The following is a 19,482-nucleotide window of genomic DNA, read 5'->3' as shown; positions in this document are numbered from 1 at the left end:
TTGTGGAATTGTATGTCTTCTCCAGAAGGAGGGGGATGCTACTGTACTTTCTCTGTTACTAGCCCTTTGAAGTCACCCCTTGGAGAGGCTCACATAGACTATAATATTAATATATATATATATATATATAGTGCTATAATATATATTCTTCTTACTGTATTTTTCACTCCATGCATCTAATGAAGTGGGTTTTAGCTCATGAAAGCTTATGCCCAAATAAATTTGTTAGTCTCTAAGGTGCCACACGGTCTCCTCGTTAATTTTGCTGATACAGACTAACACGGTGTCGGAGAATAACAGAGTTCTCACTTTTTGTTTGGGTACAGCAAATCAGATACTTTATTTTCTTTCTCTCTATCAATTGCATAGAGGGAGAGAGTTAAGCAGGTCTCTCAACAGGTAAACAATTACAGCAAGCATTTATACCTTTTGTTACAGACAATAATGAGCAACAACTGCATTTTGTTTATACATAGGTCATTCTGATATCTTGTTTTGCTCACTAATGTAGACTCTTAGTCTACATTCCATATTATCTACACATTATCTACACAAGGTCGCAACAACTTCTCACACAGTTCTTTCCCACTCGCCTCACCCATTCCTCACTTCTACAAATCTCGCGTTATTAGGGTTACAGTTAGCCTGACTCTTGCTAACGAACTGTCATGCATTGCATCCCCTTCCTGTCAGTTCTTTCTCTGCTTCCACAACGGCTACCACTCTGAAACCTGTCACATAGACTAGTTCACACTGGATTTCCCAGGGACCAACAGACAAAGAAAGGATTTTTTAAAACTGCCTCAGAGCCTTCTTCCTGTTCCAGCAAACAGACAGGATCAGTGAGCCACAGAGGGCTCCCATCCTTTGGGAAGGGTTGGCAGGACTGGCCTATTGAAGCCCCATAAGACTGGGTGCTTGTTCTGTGCTGAAGCTGTTATGAACTTGTAACTACACTTCTAGCCCGATATAACGCGGTCCTCAGGAGCCAAAAAATCTCACCGTGTTATAGGTGAGACTGCATTATATTGGTGTAGGGAGAGGAACCGCTCCCCGCCGCAGCTCGCCTCCACGTCCTCCCCTGAGCGCGCCGTGCCGCCGCCACTCTGCTTCTTTCTCTTCCCCCCCCCCCCTTCAGGTTCTCTTTGCCCCCCCAGCTGTTTGGCTCGGCAAGCCTGGAAGGGTGGGGGGAGAAGCGGAGCAGCAGCACGCTCAGGGGAGGAGGCGGAGTGGAGGTGAGCTGGGGCAGGGGGGCCCTGGGGAGGGCTGCAGCAAGTAATGGGCGGGCGCAGAGGAACCGCTTGCGGTAACACAAATTCGGATATAACAAGGTAAAGCAGCCCCGTCCCCCGGAGTGCTGCTTTACCGCGTTATATCCGAATTCGCGTTCTATCGGACTGCATTATACCGGGGTAGAGGGGTACAAAGAATCCCCTTGGGTGATGATTTAGGGAGTGTTTCTGCCAGAATCCAGGTTGGGTTTGGGGTGAACTCTCATAAGCTTATTAGCATGCATGTAGATTCTTCTATTGTATTTAGTGTGTTTTTTCTCTGTAGTGCTTTTACTTTAAGAATACAGTAGGCTTGCATGGAAAGTGCCGCATGGTATCTTGTAACTGTACCTGTTAATCGTCTCTGAAGAGAAAGCAAGCAGGTGTGCTTGGGCAGCCTATCTCTGCTGGGAATAACACAGTGAAGGCAGGGAACTGTGCAGCCTGGAAATACCCCAGTGAGAAGGGAGTGGCTGTGAATGTGGAAGCCTGAGTGGTGCTCTTGCTGGCCCACTGAGGGGAACAAAGGTGCAGCTGCCCTCAACTGTAATAGCCATATTTTTCCCAAGGAGCTTAGTGCAGGAGTTCCTCTATTGGATCCGTCTCGGTGCAGTCCTTCAGAGCAGCGAGGGCAAGGTCTGCAAGAAAGGATCAACAGCTGTCAGCCTACAGGAGAAGCTGTGTGATGGCTTTGCCAGCATGCAGGTGGTTGGACACTGCACTGGTAAGAGAATTGTAACTAAAGCCACTCCAATAAGTGAGAGAGAGGAGTTAGAAAAAGGCAACACCATTGTTTATTCCTTGTCTTCTCTCCTGGCAGTGCTCTGATCAAGGTACTATAATATCACATACCCTCCCCCTTGAGACATTATAATTTTGCTCTGCCAGCCTCCTGGGACCAGACACCTCCCTACTCTTGTGCAGTGTGAGGGGCTAGCTCTGAGCAGGCAACTACACCCATTCTTGTACTGGTAGTCTCTAGTTTGGAGGAGTGGGGCCAGAATGCAGCCATCCCTCCAAAGAGACATCTTTCAGATAGGGATCAAATTCCACACCCATGTATTAGATGTACTTTCAGCCCAGACTTGTAGTTGCTGTAACTGACACACCAGAGCTGCTCTCCTGCCAGCCCAGTACTTTTATTGTAGCACAGAGAACAGGCTCATGGATACTCCCATATGTCCTTCTCTGCAATGTTTTCCAGATCTGTTTTAAGCTGTGTATATCATATTGGTAACTGAATGACACTAATGGTACCATATACTGTGTACACCAAAGCCACCCTCTCTCCAAGTCAGGCCAATAGTGCTTGGCTTATGCAAGATTCTTCTGCTCTCTCAAGTCCCCCTATGTTAATAATAGCACTTCCCAGCCCTTTATAAATGGCTTTTCAGCTGTAGATGCCAGTGTTGTGGAAAGCCCTGTTCTAACAGACTCACATATAAAGGGATGAGGGGGCTTGCCCGAGTTCTCACAGCAAGGCCAGGGCAGAGTCAGAACTCAGGTCTCCTGTGCTCTGTCCACCATACTGCTTCCCTGTAGATAAATAGGGTGTGGGATTGGTCTTGAGGGCACAACTGGAGAAGCAGAGGGCATCTGACCAGGCCCAAATGAGCTGGTACACTACTAATAGAGAGAAAAGGCTATTTTTTACAAACCCACATCAGCTTCCTCCTTGCATTTTCAGCAACAAAAGAGATGCAAACAGTTCATTAGTTCCTCTGAGTAGGGCTGACTCTGTCAGGGCCAAAGGAAGCTGCATTCTGGCAAGCGTGACATGAACTCTGCTGAGGGAGAAACACTTAGTTAAATATTTCTAATTCAACACAACACAAGTTTGGGAAATTGCCGTAATTACAGAAGAAGCTCTCTCTGTGGCCAGGTAGCATTTCCTCTGTTAATTAATTAATTTGTATGTCCTTGTTCTCCAAAGAAGATGAATAGCTTCTCTCCTGGCAAAGAACCATCGGCACTTCATGCAGAACTTTGAACACCGTTTTGTTTGGAGACAATGACATCATTTTCTTTTCGTCTCTTTCCTTAGTTTTTAATTGCTAAGAATATTTGCATGAAAATGGGCTCTTTGTTTCTTGAATCCATCTGCTCCTGCTGTTTATTCCCCACCTGAAAACAGAATCCATTCTTTATTGCATCACAAGTGATTTCCCCTACAGTCATTAGTGAAGCCAGGAGGAGGACTAGAATAACTTCAGGAACAGATTAAGTATCAGAGCCACTGAATTTATTAATAAGCATGTGCCACTTATATAAACATAAATCTGCACAAACATAGATTTGCTTGTTCACTTTTGGTCACAGTGCATACGCAAGTGCACAAACACACACCCTTGTATCATATACATACTCCCATAAACACACTTTGGTGCACACAAAACTGGTCATTATTTATTACTCATAGAGTGTTCTAGTTGGACATGGCTCTTTACAGACACCCAGGTAGCTGTGGTCCTTGTTCTGAAATACAATTGTGGGGGCGGATGTGAACAAAGGAAGAGGCACATAAAATGGAGCAGGTACAATCCTAATCGACCATGAGCCAAATGGTTTTTAAGGAGCTACTGGAAGAATGAGAAGATGGAGCTGTGGGTCAGAGGAAGAGTGGAAGTAAAGGCATAAGGCTGGAGTGGAAGGAAGCATTCAGGAGAGGAGGGTATAGGGTGTATGCAGTAGGTGAAGACAAGGACTGGTGAGAAGGCAGGGGGGAGCTTTAAATCTGATGCAATAAAGCCTTCCTCTCCATTGCCTTGCATTGTGTGCGATTGTTTTCACCTGTGCAAAGTGGGCATAAAATATGCAGTTAGCCTGGTAGTGTTCCCGCTCGGGTGAAGGGTGGGTCTGCATATGGGGTGAGGTAGTGGAGAATCAAGGCAGTAAATATGAGGCTGAAGAGGAGAGGACATTAGTGAAGGAGGCAAAGAGAAGCAGCTGATTTTAGCTGTGGCATTTTGGGTAGACCGGAGATCAGAGAGGCAATGAGGCTATGCACCAACCATCTCCACCCATAGAGATGCTCCCATGTTTCTGTTCAGAGAGCAGCATAAGAGCACACAGTGCTTCACAAATTCCTGGATGAACAAGGTTCCACTCTAGGCCCAGATACATTAAAGGTACGTAGGTGTCTAAACCCCATACTTAGGCACCTCAATCGGAGTTGTGGCTCCTCTTCAATCTGCAAAACTCCTGCTGAACCCTGTAGGTATTTAAACTCAGTCAGCACTTAAATTTTCAGGTAAAAGTTCCCCGGGTACCTATGTTCCTGCCCTGGGCATGCCCACTGCTGCCTGCTGCTTGATAGCTGGATGCTTCTCTCCTGCATAAGCCACAGAACAATTCACAAGCTGGAGGAAGATAGACATTCTGCCATGTGCATGCAGGGTCTGATGTGGTAGGAGTACTCAGAGGCCACCTACCAGATCAGTCCCATTCAAACTCCACCCTGAGGAGGTGCTGGTACTCAGCACTTTGATCTAGCCATTACAATAAGAGTCATACTCATCTGGGATGTGGGAGACCCAGGTTAAATTCCCACCTCTCAGAAGAGTGCTCTAACAGCTGAGCAAATGGGATATTTTGATGTGAGGTTCTCTCCTGTTGAAGCTGTTCCACTGTGAGTCAATAGTGAAAGCGTGTGATTGGAGCAACGGGACTGGAGGCAGGGTCTCCCGCATGGGTTCTCTAACCACTGGACTACAGAGTCATTCTCCCTTTGTCTCTGGCTCAGTGACTCTCCCACTGTGGTGAAATATTTAAATAGTCATTGGGCCAGAGAGAGACTGTGAGAATGACTCTATACCCAGCGGTTAGGGCACCCTCTGAGGAGGTGGGAGACCCTGGGTCCAGTCCCCCCGTTCCAAACGTTTTCACTGCTCCGAGTTGCAATACCTAAGTCCCATTGTGGATCCCACCCTTAATGCCTCATATTCCAGAGGTACTGAATACCTGCAGCATCCATTGAGCTCAGCTGGAGCTACAGGCACTCAGCACTCCTGAAAATCGCCCTAGTCTAAATTGGATGTTTGTGCCAAACAAGATAGTGGTGCAGGTGAAGGAACAACTAGTAGGTGCACTGGAAAGGCTTACAAAAGCAGTGGTTTCTAGAGAGGGGTTGGAAGAGGAGAGCTTGTGCTGCTCTCTGCTTGAACATGCTAGGAGTTTGGGAATAAAGAGGTTTATCCTTATCTCACAGTCCCTGCATGGCAGCACAATGTATCTGGCATCACATTTGGGAATCTTGTTTTCTCTTTTGAAAGAAACAGTCAAGATGTTCAAGGCCTAAGTTTGGCTTTCACTTAGCCATGAGCCACCAGTCCATTGGTGAGTCTTCGCTTAAAAATCAGATGAGCATTTTTGTTTCTTAAAAGTTAGAAGTCATAGGGCATGTCTATATGGGGAAATAATCCCGAATAGCTATTGTGAAATAGCTATTCCTTACTAGGTCCCCATGTAGCCATTCTTATTCTGCACTGAGTGCCTTTGAAGGGGTTTGCTTAATTCACTTCAGAGTTTGAAGTTAAACCATATAATCTCTCTACAGTGCCCCTTTAAATAAATGGGTAGTAATAATAATGCAAGTTTATAGTATTTAGCATGTCTGCACCACTTTTCATTTCCAGCATTTTACATGAAACCCCCTCAAACAGTATTATCCCCCTTTTTGAACTGATTGGGCCCTGGAGATGGCATAAGGTTAGGCGACTAGGCCATGATCACCCAGTAACTTGGTTATGCGTTTAGTAGCGTGAATCTGACATTCTTTATACTGTTTTGTGAGGCTGGGAGCATGAGAGTAAATATCCAACGTTTGAATATATAACGGTCCAGCACAGACTAAGCGCTAAGTGAGACCAAGCCATGTAAGCAAAGTATATAGAGCATCAATTACTGTTGCTGCTGCCTAGGGGCAGAGCTAGAAGGACTGATTAGTTCACTTCAGGAATGGGAAGCTCAGCTTAGTATTTGACCACTGCATTGAAATAAGAATGAGTTGCCAGGGAAACAAGAGCTGAGCAATCTGCAGTGACTGCATGAAATCACGCCATGCCACTCAGAAAAATGAACAGTAGCATGTTCTATGGGTCTGTGTGCAGTGTTAAGTTTGCACTGCATTTCCACAGAGCTGTCTTCTGCCGTTCCAGCCTGTCAGAGCCAGTTTCCTGCTCCTCTCACCCCAAGGATCTGACACAGCCTTTCCCTCGTTACTATAAAATCCTGTATCCCTCCTCCTTGCACCTTCCCTGATTTATTTACTTGATGGGATTCACTGTGCTGCCAACTTTGCTTTGTGTTTCTCTTTCTTATATTCATGAGTCATATTGCAGATGTCATATCCTCATGCAGCAGGAGGCAGGAGATGGAATTAGATTCAGAGCAGAGAGAGACTGTCAATAGTCTGTGCTTGTCAGGGCACTGTTTTAATTTTGCGTTAGTTTTCTGCTCATTAGTGTGGCTATTATTTTATTTGATATTTGTATGGCCTCCTGTGATAGGCATCTAACCATCCTACAGCAAAACCTCTCATGAAATCAAAGGCTGATAGTATCAGCTCAGGTAGGTGTTGTGCAAGCTTATACTGTATAGGCATTGCTAGACTGGCTCAGACCTAAGGTCCACATAGTCCAGTATCCTGTTTCTAATGGCAGCTAGTACCAGATGTTGCAGAGGGAGGTGTAAGAAACCCCACAATAGGCAGATGTGGACTATCTGCCCCACAGGAAAGTCTCATCCTAACATCTAATATTGTCTTCAGCCCTGAAGCATGAGGTTTTATATTGCTTCCAAAACTCTTTTGTTAGCATCATTATAACTGGACGTTCTTGTTATCCATCTAAGCATCTACTTCCTTTTTGAATTTTGCTAAATTCTTAGTCTCAGTGTCACAGTCTAATTACATGCAGGTGGAAAAAAATATTTCCTTTTATAAGTTTTGAATTTTCAGCCTTTTCAATTTCACTGATTGTCCCCTAGTTCTTGTGTTGAGACTTTTTCCCACCTGTGCCAATGCATTTCTGTCATGACCTGCAATGCCCTGCTTCTGCTATTCCTGCTTGGACCTCTCCTGAGCAGAAGCTGCCAATTGTGTTGTGGTTTTATGAAGGGTAGAAATGAAGAGTGGGATGCGAATCAAAACTGGATTTTTTTTTTCATTGGTGCCCAAACGTAGGATTTTCTCCTGGGTCTCCAGTGCTAAAACGCTAATGCACAAAGTACCTAATTCTCCACCATATAGGTCAATGGGACTTGTGCCATTGATTTAAATAGGAGTGGGAGCAGGCCCTAAATCAGTGAATTTGAATGTTACTACCCAGTGGCAACAGCTCTGATGGAAAATGCACAAGTCTGATCCCAAATCACCATCCATCTGCTCAAGACAAATGCCTCAGTGCCAGGGACTGCCAGCCCAGATGACAATATTTGATTTTTTGTGTTGTGTTTTCAGTAGCTATAGGAAACTAGCCAGAAAAGTTCCAGTAAATTAGCTGCTAAGTCAGTAACAGGGACTGGGAAATAGGACCTGAGTCTCAGCTGTTACTGAGAAGAGCTATGTCTAGCTTCTCTGGCTTTCTCTTGGCTGGTTTGGTGCGAGGCTGTCTAGCAGCACGAGGGGGCTTGGGTTCATGTCAGCTGGATAGACACAGTAGAATCTGACAGGCTGTCAGTGCTCCAGGGACAGAGAAGCTGTTACTAGCTGACTTTCCTATCTTGCTGCTGGTTTTCTATTTTCTAGGGAGCATATTTACTAGTCTGTATGCAGCTGCAAGCTGGCAGGACATGGCCGCACTCTCACTAGCACATCATGCACCGATTACCACAAGCCTGGCTGCTTTCATGTGGCATCATGCAGGTGCTGGCAGTACGACACCACACTATATTAGTGTGGCTAATTATAATGTACTTTTTAGGAGAGTTCTCCCTATGGTTGCAAAACCACAGTATATTTTGGTAGCTAAAGATCCTTGTGGCATTGGAAGAGCCTGAGAAAGCAGAACTGTTCCTCCCGGGTGGGCGCAGCTTTCAAAAGAAATCTTTTGAGTGTACGATTTCTGAAAAAAAGGAAGTGTGGAGAGGTGGGATTTGCTGTCTTTATTTCATGCTGGCTGATGACTGCTGCCATAGGTAGGGTTGCATCTTGCTAAGCCAGGTGCATTTGTTTAGCTGCACTTTAAAGGGAATTTCCCCAAATAAGCTTCAATGTGTCTGTGTAAAAACACCCTAACTTGCCCTTCCGACACTTACTGGGAGCAAGGCTGGGAGAGGAACAAGCTCTTCCACTCAGAGGCGGCAACGCCTTGACTACACATGGCTGCAGACAAGGGAAAGAAGAGGTACTCACTTATTTAAAGACATTTATTAACTTACAGGAATATGCCCCATACTCAACATGGAGTGAGGCCTGATTGCTCAAAATGGGAGGCATTTGCATTACTTGGGCACAGAAGAATTGCTCTACCAGATCAGACCAGTAGTCCATCTCACCAAGTGTCCAATTTTTGACAATGGCCAGCACCCCATGCTTCAGAGGAAGATGGAATTCCCCATAGTGGACTAACCCGCTGTCACATTCTGGAGTGCAATCCAAACCAGTGAAGAGTTGTGTCACCTCTTCCCCGGAACTCTGAAATGCCTTTTAAAAGCTTTGCTACAGTAGCTCTCTACCTGGGACGCTCACAGTTAGTACCACGCATGCACTCTGTCTATATATTGAGCAGCCCTGGACCAACGCTTTGAATGTTGAAGCCTGCCTGCAATACCACTCATCTCCACCAGCCTTGACTAACAACTGGTAAGGTGACTCCAAACTCTCCACAGCCCTGAATTTCCCCCAAAATGTGAGTTCTGAAAAATCCAGCCCTATCCTGGAACAATCAGAAGAACGTTAAGGTTCGTTGCTCCTTTAAAGAGACAAAAGTGCATTGCAGCTTATTAAGTGAGGTAAATACACCCTTCCCTTCAAACACAACTGTTTGTTTATAGTAAAAATAAAACAAATTTATAACAATAGGACATACCTTAAGTGATGCCAAGTAAAAGGAATGTAAGCAGAGATGGTTACACGCAAATAGAAGTGAAAACACACATCTAAAAGTCTAAAACTTAACCTAGCAAGGTACAGGCTTTGTTCAAGATGGTTTCTATCACCAATCATTCTTCCCATCCATGGCTGATTTTTTCCTTCAGTCAGAACCTTCCACAGAAGTACAAGGGCTTCCTTGTCTTCCAAAAGATCTTTCCTTGCCTAAGCAGGTTTCTCGCTTATATTCAGTTCCCAGAGACTTCAATCCACCTGCTCCCCCCTTTAAGAAACCATCTTTCTCAGCTTGCAAGAGCTTTGGCCCTTGTGTCTGCTAGTGATGAATGCCCAACGTAATTCCAGCATATATCCATAACTCTTTAATACACATCATATACATATCATGCAAGAATATTAATGATCAGTGAGTTATTAGTTTCCAGTGATATATTACACGCCATCTATTAGATATCAGATTGTGATATCAGTGAATTGGGGTACACTGAACTGGTCAGGCCAGCTGAAACGCATTACCTGATTACCAGTGAGCCCCTTGCTCTGTGGCACTGGGATGATCTTAGGGTCACACCTGTCCAAAGGAGAAATAACAAAGTACAAGTAAACCTTGTAGGTTAGTGAATGCTTTTGATTGGCTGAGCCTCTCTCGGCTTCTATTTGACACTCTTAAAACCATTGCAAAGGGTTCTCCATTGCTCTTGGAACCGCATTACAGTAACTCCTCACTTAACGTCGTCCCGGTTAATGTTGGTTCGTTGTTAAGTTGCTGATCTAGTAGAGAACATACTCATTTAAAGTTGCGCAATGTTTGCTTATAACATTGGCTGTAGGGGCTTGGAACCAGGGTGGGCCGGCAGCCCCCCATCAGCTCCCCTCCATCCCCACCAGCACCTCCTGCCCGCCGGCAGCCTCGCAGATCAGCAACTCCCCCCTCCCTCCCCACACCAATCAGCTGTTGCACGGCGTTCAGGAGGCTGGGGGGGGGGAAAGAGGGGAGGAGCAAGGATGTGATGTGCTCGTGGGGAGGGGTTAGAACAGGGGTGGGAAGAGGTGGGGTGTGGGTGGGGGCAGGCCTGGGGCAGAGCCAGGGGTGGAGCACCCCCTGGCACCTTGGAAAGAGGACCAGCCGGACGATCCACCCTCTGACTCCACCACCTCAACCAAGTTTCACAATCATCATTGCTGAGTACAGTATTAAATTGTTTTAAATTGTTTAAAACTTATACTGTATATGTATATAATGTCTTTTGTCTGGTGAAAAAAATTTCCCTGGAACCTAACTCCCCCTCCCCATTTACATTAATTCTTATGGGGAAAGTGGATTCGCTTAACATCGTTTTGCTTAAAGTAACATTTTTTAAGAATTAAAATTAAGCGAGGAGTTACTGTACCAACATTTTAGAAATTCTGCTCTTAAAGGATTGTGACAATTCTGTCCAGTGTAGATTCTTACATACCATCACCATCGTATTTGAGCACTTTCTAGGGGTGCGTTAAGCAATGCTGCCCTGCACTAAACTTAGTATCCCCCTTTTTCCCCTGTAACCTTATGTGAATCAAAGAGAGGGTAAGCCCGCTGCAAAAGGACTGAAGAAGTAGCATTCCAGTGGTACAACTGAGTAGGGTTAAGGGAGCGAGAGTTCCTTTTGGTCCAGAATGCAGAACTAAACCTAGCCAAAAACTGGTAGACCTCACCTTCTCAGGTAAGACGTGTTAACTAGCATCAGCCTATGGATGAAGGCCAGACTGAGTCCAGCTGAATTAAAACTATTGTGCCCTAAAATTGCTTTCTTTTGGGCTGGTCCTTTCAGAACAGGGGACTCAGTTCAGATGCTCTAGTTGGCTTGATTATGTCTTAATCTACAGCTATCTACCAGTGCTCTTGGAATACCTGTGACAGTAAATCCCGGGGTGGCTGGGCTTTCTGGTGTGGGTTATGTGGATTATAATTACTGCTTTGCTAGCGCCTTCCTCTCATGCTTGCCTTTACTCTGTCAGGGCCAATCCATGAAACATAGCCTTTCTCGTCACTCTTACCCATGTTGGAGTAAGTTGTGTTCTCACTTACACCCATGCAGAAATCAGGGGGCAGCAGGGGTTTAACTGAGCTCAGAATTTGACACACTGTGTTGTTCCCAGGTACACAGCATCTGAGCTCTTTGCACTGTTTTGATAAGGCTAGCACATAGCTTTCTACAGGGTAGGTCATGACCAGACCAAAAATTTGCCAACCAGAACCCTTTCCAGGGAATCAGCACTGTTCAGTATTGTACAAAAGTCTTTGAGCTGTGACCTGAACACAGCAGCAGCTCCAGGATACCAAAGCAGGTGACTGGACAACAGTTCCCACCTGCTGGGCTTGGATATTGTTATGCTTTTTTATGTCTATTGATACTCCATTAGCAAGAATTGTTAGCGACACACTAGTCCACAATGTCAGCTGAATCATTTGCATGTGCCACAGAGCTGACAGCTGTGCATGGTACTCAGACCAGGCCACAATGTACGGGAACCATCAGCAGCCTCTTTGGAGAAACTGAAGCAACTGTAACGAGAAAGGGTGTCACAGAAGTAGGAGTGGGCATTAGCTCCCTACTTTAGTCATTCAACCTGACTGATGGTGATGCAGAGCAGGAGGATGGGCTGCTCAGCCTAATAATTGCCTTATGCTTGCAGAGGGACAGGCTCATGGATAAAGCATAGGCTTAGGAACCATGACATCTGGGTTCTAGTCCCAGCTCTGCTCCAGTTAAACTGCTGTGGCCTATGCCAAGTCACTTAACCTTTCTGTGCTTCTATTCCTTTCCCCCACTCCCCCCAACCTCCCATGAAATAGGAACACTGATACTTTCCCCACTCAGCAGTGCTGTGAAATTGCATTCATTATAGTTTGTAAAACATTTTGCACTGCCCTGCCTGGAAAGTTAGCTGAGCCTCTGGCCAGTGCAATCGTGATTTCTGTACAGAGATGTCATTGATTACTCTTCACTTCACAGCACAATACCCTGGAAACCTCAGCTCAGGTCCAGTAAGGGACGATTTGGTTTCTACAGTGCCTTTAATATTGCAGGTATCCCACAGGGCAGGGATAATAACTATACCTAAACCGACTAGCCTTAATGTGCTCAGCAGAAGCTCACACATAGCTGTGGGTTGTCTCCTCACATACATTCCCCAGACCTGCTTATTTAAAATGGAAGAGTGAGTGTTGTGGGGGAGCCTGCAATGGGATCTATATCAGCTCCCTGGGCAGCCATCAGGGCCTGCTGTTTAACATCTCAGCTGAAGAACTGCACTGCATCGGTGCTGGGCTCGCTACACTCAGCCGGGACTTGCTGTAAGCGGGCTGTGCTGGGTACAGGGTGAGGCAATAGAAGAAGGTGACGGTCTGTATGCCAAATAGGGTAGGGGTTGCTTTTTTTGTTTTACTTTCCTCTCTTTTGACCCCAGCCTCTAACATGGTGTATGTTAAACCAACATTCAGGATGTAACTTACTAACACGTAATGAGCGGGAGTGTAAGTGAATGTAAATCTTAGTAAGTGACGGGCATGCTCCAGTTTACATTTTCTTATATTCACCTTTGAATGTGGGTCACAATGTGCAGTCTTGGCGGCAAGTGTGCTGCCTGCTGAGCCATGCTCCCATCACACGCGAGTATTCCCTACTGTGCCAAACAACATGGGCATGCAACTTTGTGTGTCAGGGCCAGATCCTCCGCTGCTATAAATGGGCACAGATTCATTGACTTCAACAGCGCTAGCCTCAGTTAAGGGTCTGACCCTGTATGCCCTATAGCATTTTTACAGTGAAAGGTTTCAGAGTAGCAGCCGTGTTAGTCTGTATCCGCAAAAATAACAGGAGTACTTGTGGCACCTTAGAGACTAACAAATTTATTAGAGCATAAGCTTTCGTGGGCTACAACGCCCACGAAAGCTTATGCTCTAATAAATTTGTTAGTCTCTAAGGTGCCACAAGTACTCCTGTTATTTTTACAGTGAAAGTGTTTTATAGGTCAGCTTTACTGACCTACTAATTACTCATCATTTACATACAGGCTAGATCTAACTAATAGGCTAAATTCTGAGAGTCCAGTGACTTCAGCGGAATTACACCAGCGATAAATTCAGCCCAGTAATAACAGAGAAATTATTTTTTCTCTAAACTAAATGGCAGTTTATATGGCAATTAAGTTTTGTTGCACAACATCCAATTACTAGGTTATTTGTCTGCAAAGCCAGTTTAAGACCATGTAATTCCAAGGTATCACCAAGTACAGCTTGTCACAACCAAGTAAATAAAGCACTTACATGATAATGCTCCATCTCACAACTTTCAACAAATGGTCTCTTCCTGTCGTCTTTTCCAAAGATAATGTGCCAATGTATGGCTGCTATGGCCCTGCCTAGTAACATCTGTCCTGACAGACAATGGAGCCTGATGTGTATTGATGTCTCCAGGGATGAGACTGCAGAGAGCTTGAGCAAGGGGTCCCAGAAGCCCCTGCACATCACAGAGTTGTGCTCTGGGGAGGACTCCATCCACTGTAGCATGTATGAGCCTTGTGTGGTCATTGGATCCAGAACTATGAATGTCCACTGCCTGTTGGGGTAGGTTGCTGCCCAGCAGGAGGCCAAGTCTTTTCTCTGCTGCACCCAGGAGCTGTGCCGTTTGAAAAGTTTATTTGACTTGGCTTTGTACAGGGAGAGATTTGGGCTGTAAGCATAAGGGGACTTTGTACAATAGTTTGCATTGCCTCTTGTAAAGTTTTTTTTAGTGGTGTCTGTACCTAGTTTAGCACGGCCACCTGACCGTGTTAATGTTTTAACGTACACAGATGTCCCCTGTGTGGCACAGGTTAAGAAGTGTAAATGAAGCCAGTATTAATTCCAGAACACACTGTCTCAGCAGTCAAGGTGCTGCTCACTAAAGCAGACGCCTTTCTGTCTCCCTTTTAGAAGTATATGGTGTATGGACATAGACCCTTTAGGGGCACGCAGCTTTCGGAAGACGTTTACCCCGTCTCCTGCCTGTGTGAGCCACATGGTTCACAGTTAAAGTGGGAAAGAGTGAACAATCCCGATTGCAAAACAGTTTCAACATGGCACAAGAGCCAAGTCTTTGACAATGTATTACACTGACAAGGTGTTGCACTAGATTTCTGTTGAGCACTGAAGGCTGAACTTGCAACTGAACTGGATAAATGGCTGTTAAGCCTTAACGCAATCAGTGGGTGAACAGGGACAAGACATTTCCTTCACTTTAGACCTGCTCATGGAAACTGGCTATGAGGAATGGTATGTCACTCAGTTGCCAGATAGTGTGATTTGGGTGGGGGGTTGGAGAGAGGGACGCATCAACCTGTAGCAGAGCTACTCTTTGAAAAATGGGCTAGTTTTTCCACCTATTGACAGCACCGCCATGAAACTGGAATGCAGAATATCAGAGGCAAGTTTCTCAGACATGCCAGCGCAGGTGTTTTATAATAGCTCAGTAAACTAGCCTGTCCTTGTCAGTGTCTGGAAACAAGCCTAGAATGCATATTGACATTCAGAACATACAGGAAAGAAGAAAAAATCATCTCTATGGCTCCTTGGATCAACACCACCCAGTGAGTGGGACATGAAGCTTCACGGCAAGAAGCTAGACCCTGTGGGGTTCTCTAACTCTCCATCTATGGCATGTTCTTCAGGGTCTCCCTTTGGAGGTGGTAGGAAAGCATCACAGAGGGCAGGGTAGGTGAAGGGTTGGGATAGCTTCTGCAAATTGGGGTAAGATGCTGATGAGAAAGAGCCCTAATGTAGCCATTTTTTAACCTGAAGGGTCCTTCCCCTTCTTTTTTGCAGCTTTACAGGATTGTCCCTAATTTTGTAGCATCTGCTTTCAGGACTTTGCACTCTGGCCAACACCTTCCTGGCTGAGAGGCATTGTCCCAACTCTTGCAAGAGCTGTTTGGCAACAGCCTGGCCAGGTGTAACTTAAGACACTTCCCTCCCCTCCCCTGGAGCTCAGCATGCTACCTCTGCAGCAGATGGATAACTTGAGTCTCCCCTGCTGGGTGTCCGCTGCCATTTGGAATTCACACTCCAGCCCGAGTCTTTTACAACAGAGAAGATGACAGCACTGGGGAGGGGGGAAAAGAGTGTTTATAAATTTTTATTTATTTTTTTAAAAATAACGTATTTCATTTCTTGGTGTGTGTACTTGTTTCTTTAGGTTAAGTATTAGGCAGAGACACACAATGTGAAACAGCTTTCCCTGGCGGCCTTGTGAAGCAGGACAGGAGTGTAACAGCTGGGAAAAGGGGGCCCTAAGAATCGAAATGCTTGGTGCGCTAGTGCCCATCAAATGCACACATACATTCTAACACTTGGTTTGGATTAACATCTAAAATTACTGAGAGATACAATTTCAGCACTTAAATATACAAACTGAAATCCAAGCACTTGAACACGATTCTTAACTCTAAATTCAAAGTTATTGCACATAAGACATTTTAATATATTTCAGGCTACACGCTGTTGCTCCTCTCTGAACTTTGTTAGTCAGTTTCTTTCATTAAGCATATAATTAAAAAACAAAATGAACATGTTTTGAACACCTTCAAAATACTTATCTATTAGTGGTTTTAATATACATAGCTCTCAATCGCCAGTGAGCTAATCGCCAGTTTGGAGGAGAAGAGAGAAAGAGATGGATAAAAGGTTTAAAGCCATGGCACTACATTTTGTAGAGACAGGGCAGTTCCCTAGTAAAAGAGAAGTGTATGGGAAAGATCCACAGGAAGCTTGAATGCAAAAACACAGAGAATGATCAGCCACACTTGAAAAGCCTACAGCTGAGCCAGTGCCCTCTACAGGCCTTAGGATTCCACCTGCCCACTTTGCATCGTCCCAGATCCCACCTCTCATTCTATTCACCTTGACCAGAAGGCTAAGACTCCTTTCCATGTCCAGCTACCCCATTCCTACTTTTCTGGGGGGAGAGGGTGTGTGCTGCTGTGCAATGCAAGGCCCTTCCTCTTCTGCTCAGAGTCTGAGCCTGGTTTTTCCAATGCCCTCCTAGCTCCTGCCATCTCTGGGGCTGAGAACCAGGACCAGGAATGGAAGCTAGGTCTTCTGCACAGCAGTGAAGAGCACTAGCCACAGGGTCAGACAGCCAGTCATGGACATTGCAATGGCTTAGTTCAGTCTTAAGGGGAAAAAAATTAACAAAACAAGTGTAGCTAGACATTTCCTTTCCTAACTCCCCTCCTGCCAGTGACACATTGTGCTAGCACAACTGCTTACTATGTGGGCAGGCGTGATGGTCAAGCTGCTTGCTAAATGATATAGCAGCTGATTCCTATGGGAATGGTGGTGGTGTCAATTAAACAAGAATCCCAACACACAGGTTGTTGTATTTACAACCAGGAAAAATTACAGTAGGGAGGGTATTTCTATTGTTAAAATACCTTGTGTACACGTTAGCAGGTAGGTAGAGCTCTGGAAAGCAAAGGGCTGCAAATGATTTGTGTGTTTGTTCCTTTGTTTATATTTTGGCCTTTGCAGCTAAAGGAGGAGCTGACCTCTGCAGCAATATAGGCCTTGTTAGCAGAGGCAAACACCTCCAGTGGAGCTTTTCACTGCTGAACTGAATCCTAGCACAACCACTGCAGCCTTGAGCCTGGTTGAGACTGAAGGATGCCAATGCCTTAATAACTAGTCCAAAACTCAGAGGCAAGCCCCACCGTCTCGGGGGAAGGAGGGGCTCTACATGGCTAGAGCGCTTCGGGATTAGAAAATTGCTTCTTTGATTCAAAAACATATTTACAGGTTATTAAACATGCACAACTGGAAGCAAATCCAGTACCAGAGACAAGCAGGCATGAAGCAAACAAAAGAGACTGGAACAGCCCCAAAAGGCAATGACAACGGGAGGGATGTAAAAGTGAGCTTTTAGGAATGAAAGGTCAAGTGTGTGTTATGGCTTATGAGGGGATGCTGATGGGGAAAAAAATCCAATACAAAACACAAACTCTAAGAAAAACAGAACATTTCAAGTAGCGCACTGACTGAGAAGGTCATCCCCTTCGGGAGTGGCACATTCAACTACAGTGTCCCCTTATCGGTCATGGTCAATTATTCTTTCCTCAGAAGATCAGGAGAAATAGCTGAATAAAGGGGGATAAGCTGTCTCTGTGGATTTAGTAGAGAGAGTTTGGGCGAAAAGGAATGTAAAGCGTTCCACACAGCAAGGTGCATTTATTATCACAGCTAGCTACATAACAGTGTTCTCTAATATGGTATCATTGCAAGCATGTTACTTGGGTTTACTGGGATTTTAGATTTTTTAATATTTTTTTTAGGAATATGCAGTAGCACACTGAGCTTCTGGTTCAGCCTTTTAGACTTAATGTCACCTAAGATCTGGAATGCCCAACGTAAGCCAAGCTGACTACCGCTGTTTTACCACACACCCACACCCACTCTCTCTCTCTCTGCACTGGGGCACGTTTACACTGCACACACATGCACAGGCTTTCAAGGCACACACCCATATGCCCACAGGGCCACACATACAATATCAGCATCTGATTGCTGGTGGCCATTCCATCAAACTGAAATTAACATAGCTTGGGTCCAATCCAGCTTCCAGTTAAGTTATTGGCAAAATTTACATTGACGTCATGGGAATAGGATTAAGCCCCTTATTTGTGTGTGTGCTCACTGTAAGTATCTCCATCAAAAAAAGCGAACCAACCTTCTTAAGCCAACAGCAGACACCCAGTTTGCAATCATGGAGGCTGCACTGAAAATAGGGGGTGGGTGGCTTGTCCGTGAGTGGGGAGATGGCTTTTCTTTCACTGAAGGAATGTCATTTTCAGGTCTGTCTTCATCTTCAGTTGCACTGTGTCCCCATGCTCCTCACCAAGTTGCTTCCTATGCCCCACTAACCTACTCTTCCTGCCTTTAAATACGTGTTCTTGGGGAACTGGTTCTTCTGTATTAAAACCTAAAGCATTGGCTTTTCCAGCTCATCAGAGCTTCTCAATCGTCCAGTGACTAACAGAACATTCAAAAGTGACCAAAAATACCTCAGCCCAACCCCCTGATGGGCACACAAACTGAATAGAAATAAACTAGGTGCTTTCCAGAGAGAGCAATGACAAAAAACTCTGGTACATGCATTGTTCACATTCAATAAGTGCCTTGTCTCCTGGAGGGGAAGGAAAGTGCTCTACTTCTTACAAAGAAACTGACCTTTCAGACTTTGTTTCCCCTTTTCTGGCAGGGTGAAGGTGGCAGAATACTCCCACGAACAGGGAAAGATGCGAACTGGAGCTATGTTGCCACTAGTCCCTCATCTCATCTTCTGCTACATGGAGGCTTTCTGGGACTGATAATGGAAATTGTGGCTGGAATTACACAATGGTTTCAAGAAGCTGAATGGGCAGCCTTATAGCCAGTTCTACTGGTCTGAGCAGCTCCCAGCTTTGCAAAGAGTAGAACACTGGAAGGAGTTTTCTGAAGCCCACAACACATCTCACTTACACACACACAAAATTCTAATCAATGCTTTGGACAAGACAAAGCTGCAGTCTATGTGATCACCCATTGTCACTGAACCCTCCTCTTCCCTTCCCCCCCAATAACTAATAAATGGACCTGACACCACCAATACATTTCACCTGGCCCCATTAATGGGTATCATATAGCAACGGCTTTTGGGCACTACCAATCTGAGTCAGGTACCAGCCAAGCTTTCAGGTTTTCATAGGACAGCATGTGCTTATCTGATCCTGTTAGTTCATGGTTTGTCCCGCCTGTACCAGCTGCAAGGTACGCTTTCTCCAAGACCATTGACTGCTAGAAGCTGGCACTGGACATCAGGGGATGGATGGGAAGGAAGCAGGTACAGAACAGGTTTTCTTGGGCTCTTATTGTAATGAGTCTGTCAATGCAGTTTGTTTTTTCATCATGCAAGGTCAAAAAGGTTATTAAAATCATTGATCAAAACTTTGCTCCATAATTAAAATGGTCTGCAAGTCTAAGTGTCTGATCCCCTTTTCGGTGCCACTAGAAGATGCAGAATTAATTCATGACCAATCTTTTTGGCAAAAAGCTTCAATACCCCTTTTGGTTTTAAAGTAGCTGAGCAAGCCACAGGTGCCTAAACAGTCATT

General features: G+C 45.2%; 1 protein-coding gene across 3 annotated transcripts in view; it reads left to right on the top strand.

The window, feature by feature from the left end:
- TYSND1 (trypsin like peroxisomal matrix peptidase 1) overlaps positions 1-19,305 on the top strand; it is a 32,849-nt gene extending 13,544 nt beyond the window's left edge. The window contains exon 5 of one of the 3 annotated variants that reach the window (XM_065407800.1): positions 18,591-19,305. In XM_065407800.1, the coding sequence (XP_065263872.1) occupies positions 18,591-18,761 (171 nt within the window). In that variant the 3' untranslated portion in view covers positions 18,762-19,305. Of the gene's footprint in view, positions 1-8,650; positions 8,697-18,590 lie in introns of those variants that run through there. The other 2 variants (XM_065407798.1, XM_065407799.1) reach the window with 2 other exon arrangements.
- The last annotated feature ends 177 nt before the right edge of the window (positions 19,306-19,482 follow it).

This window comes from Emys orbicularis, chromosome 7, assembly GCF_028017835.1.
Source record: "Emys orbicularis isolate rEmyOrb1 chromosome 7, rEmyOrb1.hap1, whole genome shotgun sequence".
NCBI classification, from domain to species: domain Eukaryota; kingdom Metazoa; phylum Chordata; order Testudines; family Emydidae; genus Emys; species Emys orbicularis.
The sequence above is the reverse complement of the archived record's forward strand: the minus strand, read 5'-3'. Positions and strand labels throughout refer to the sequence as shown.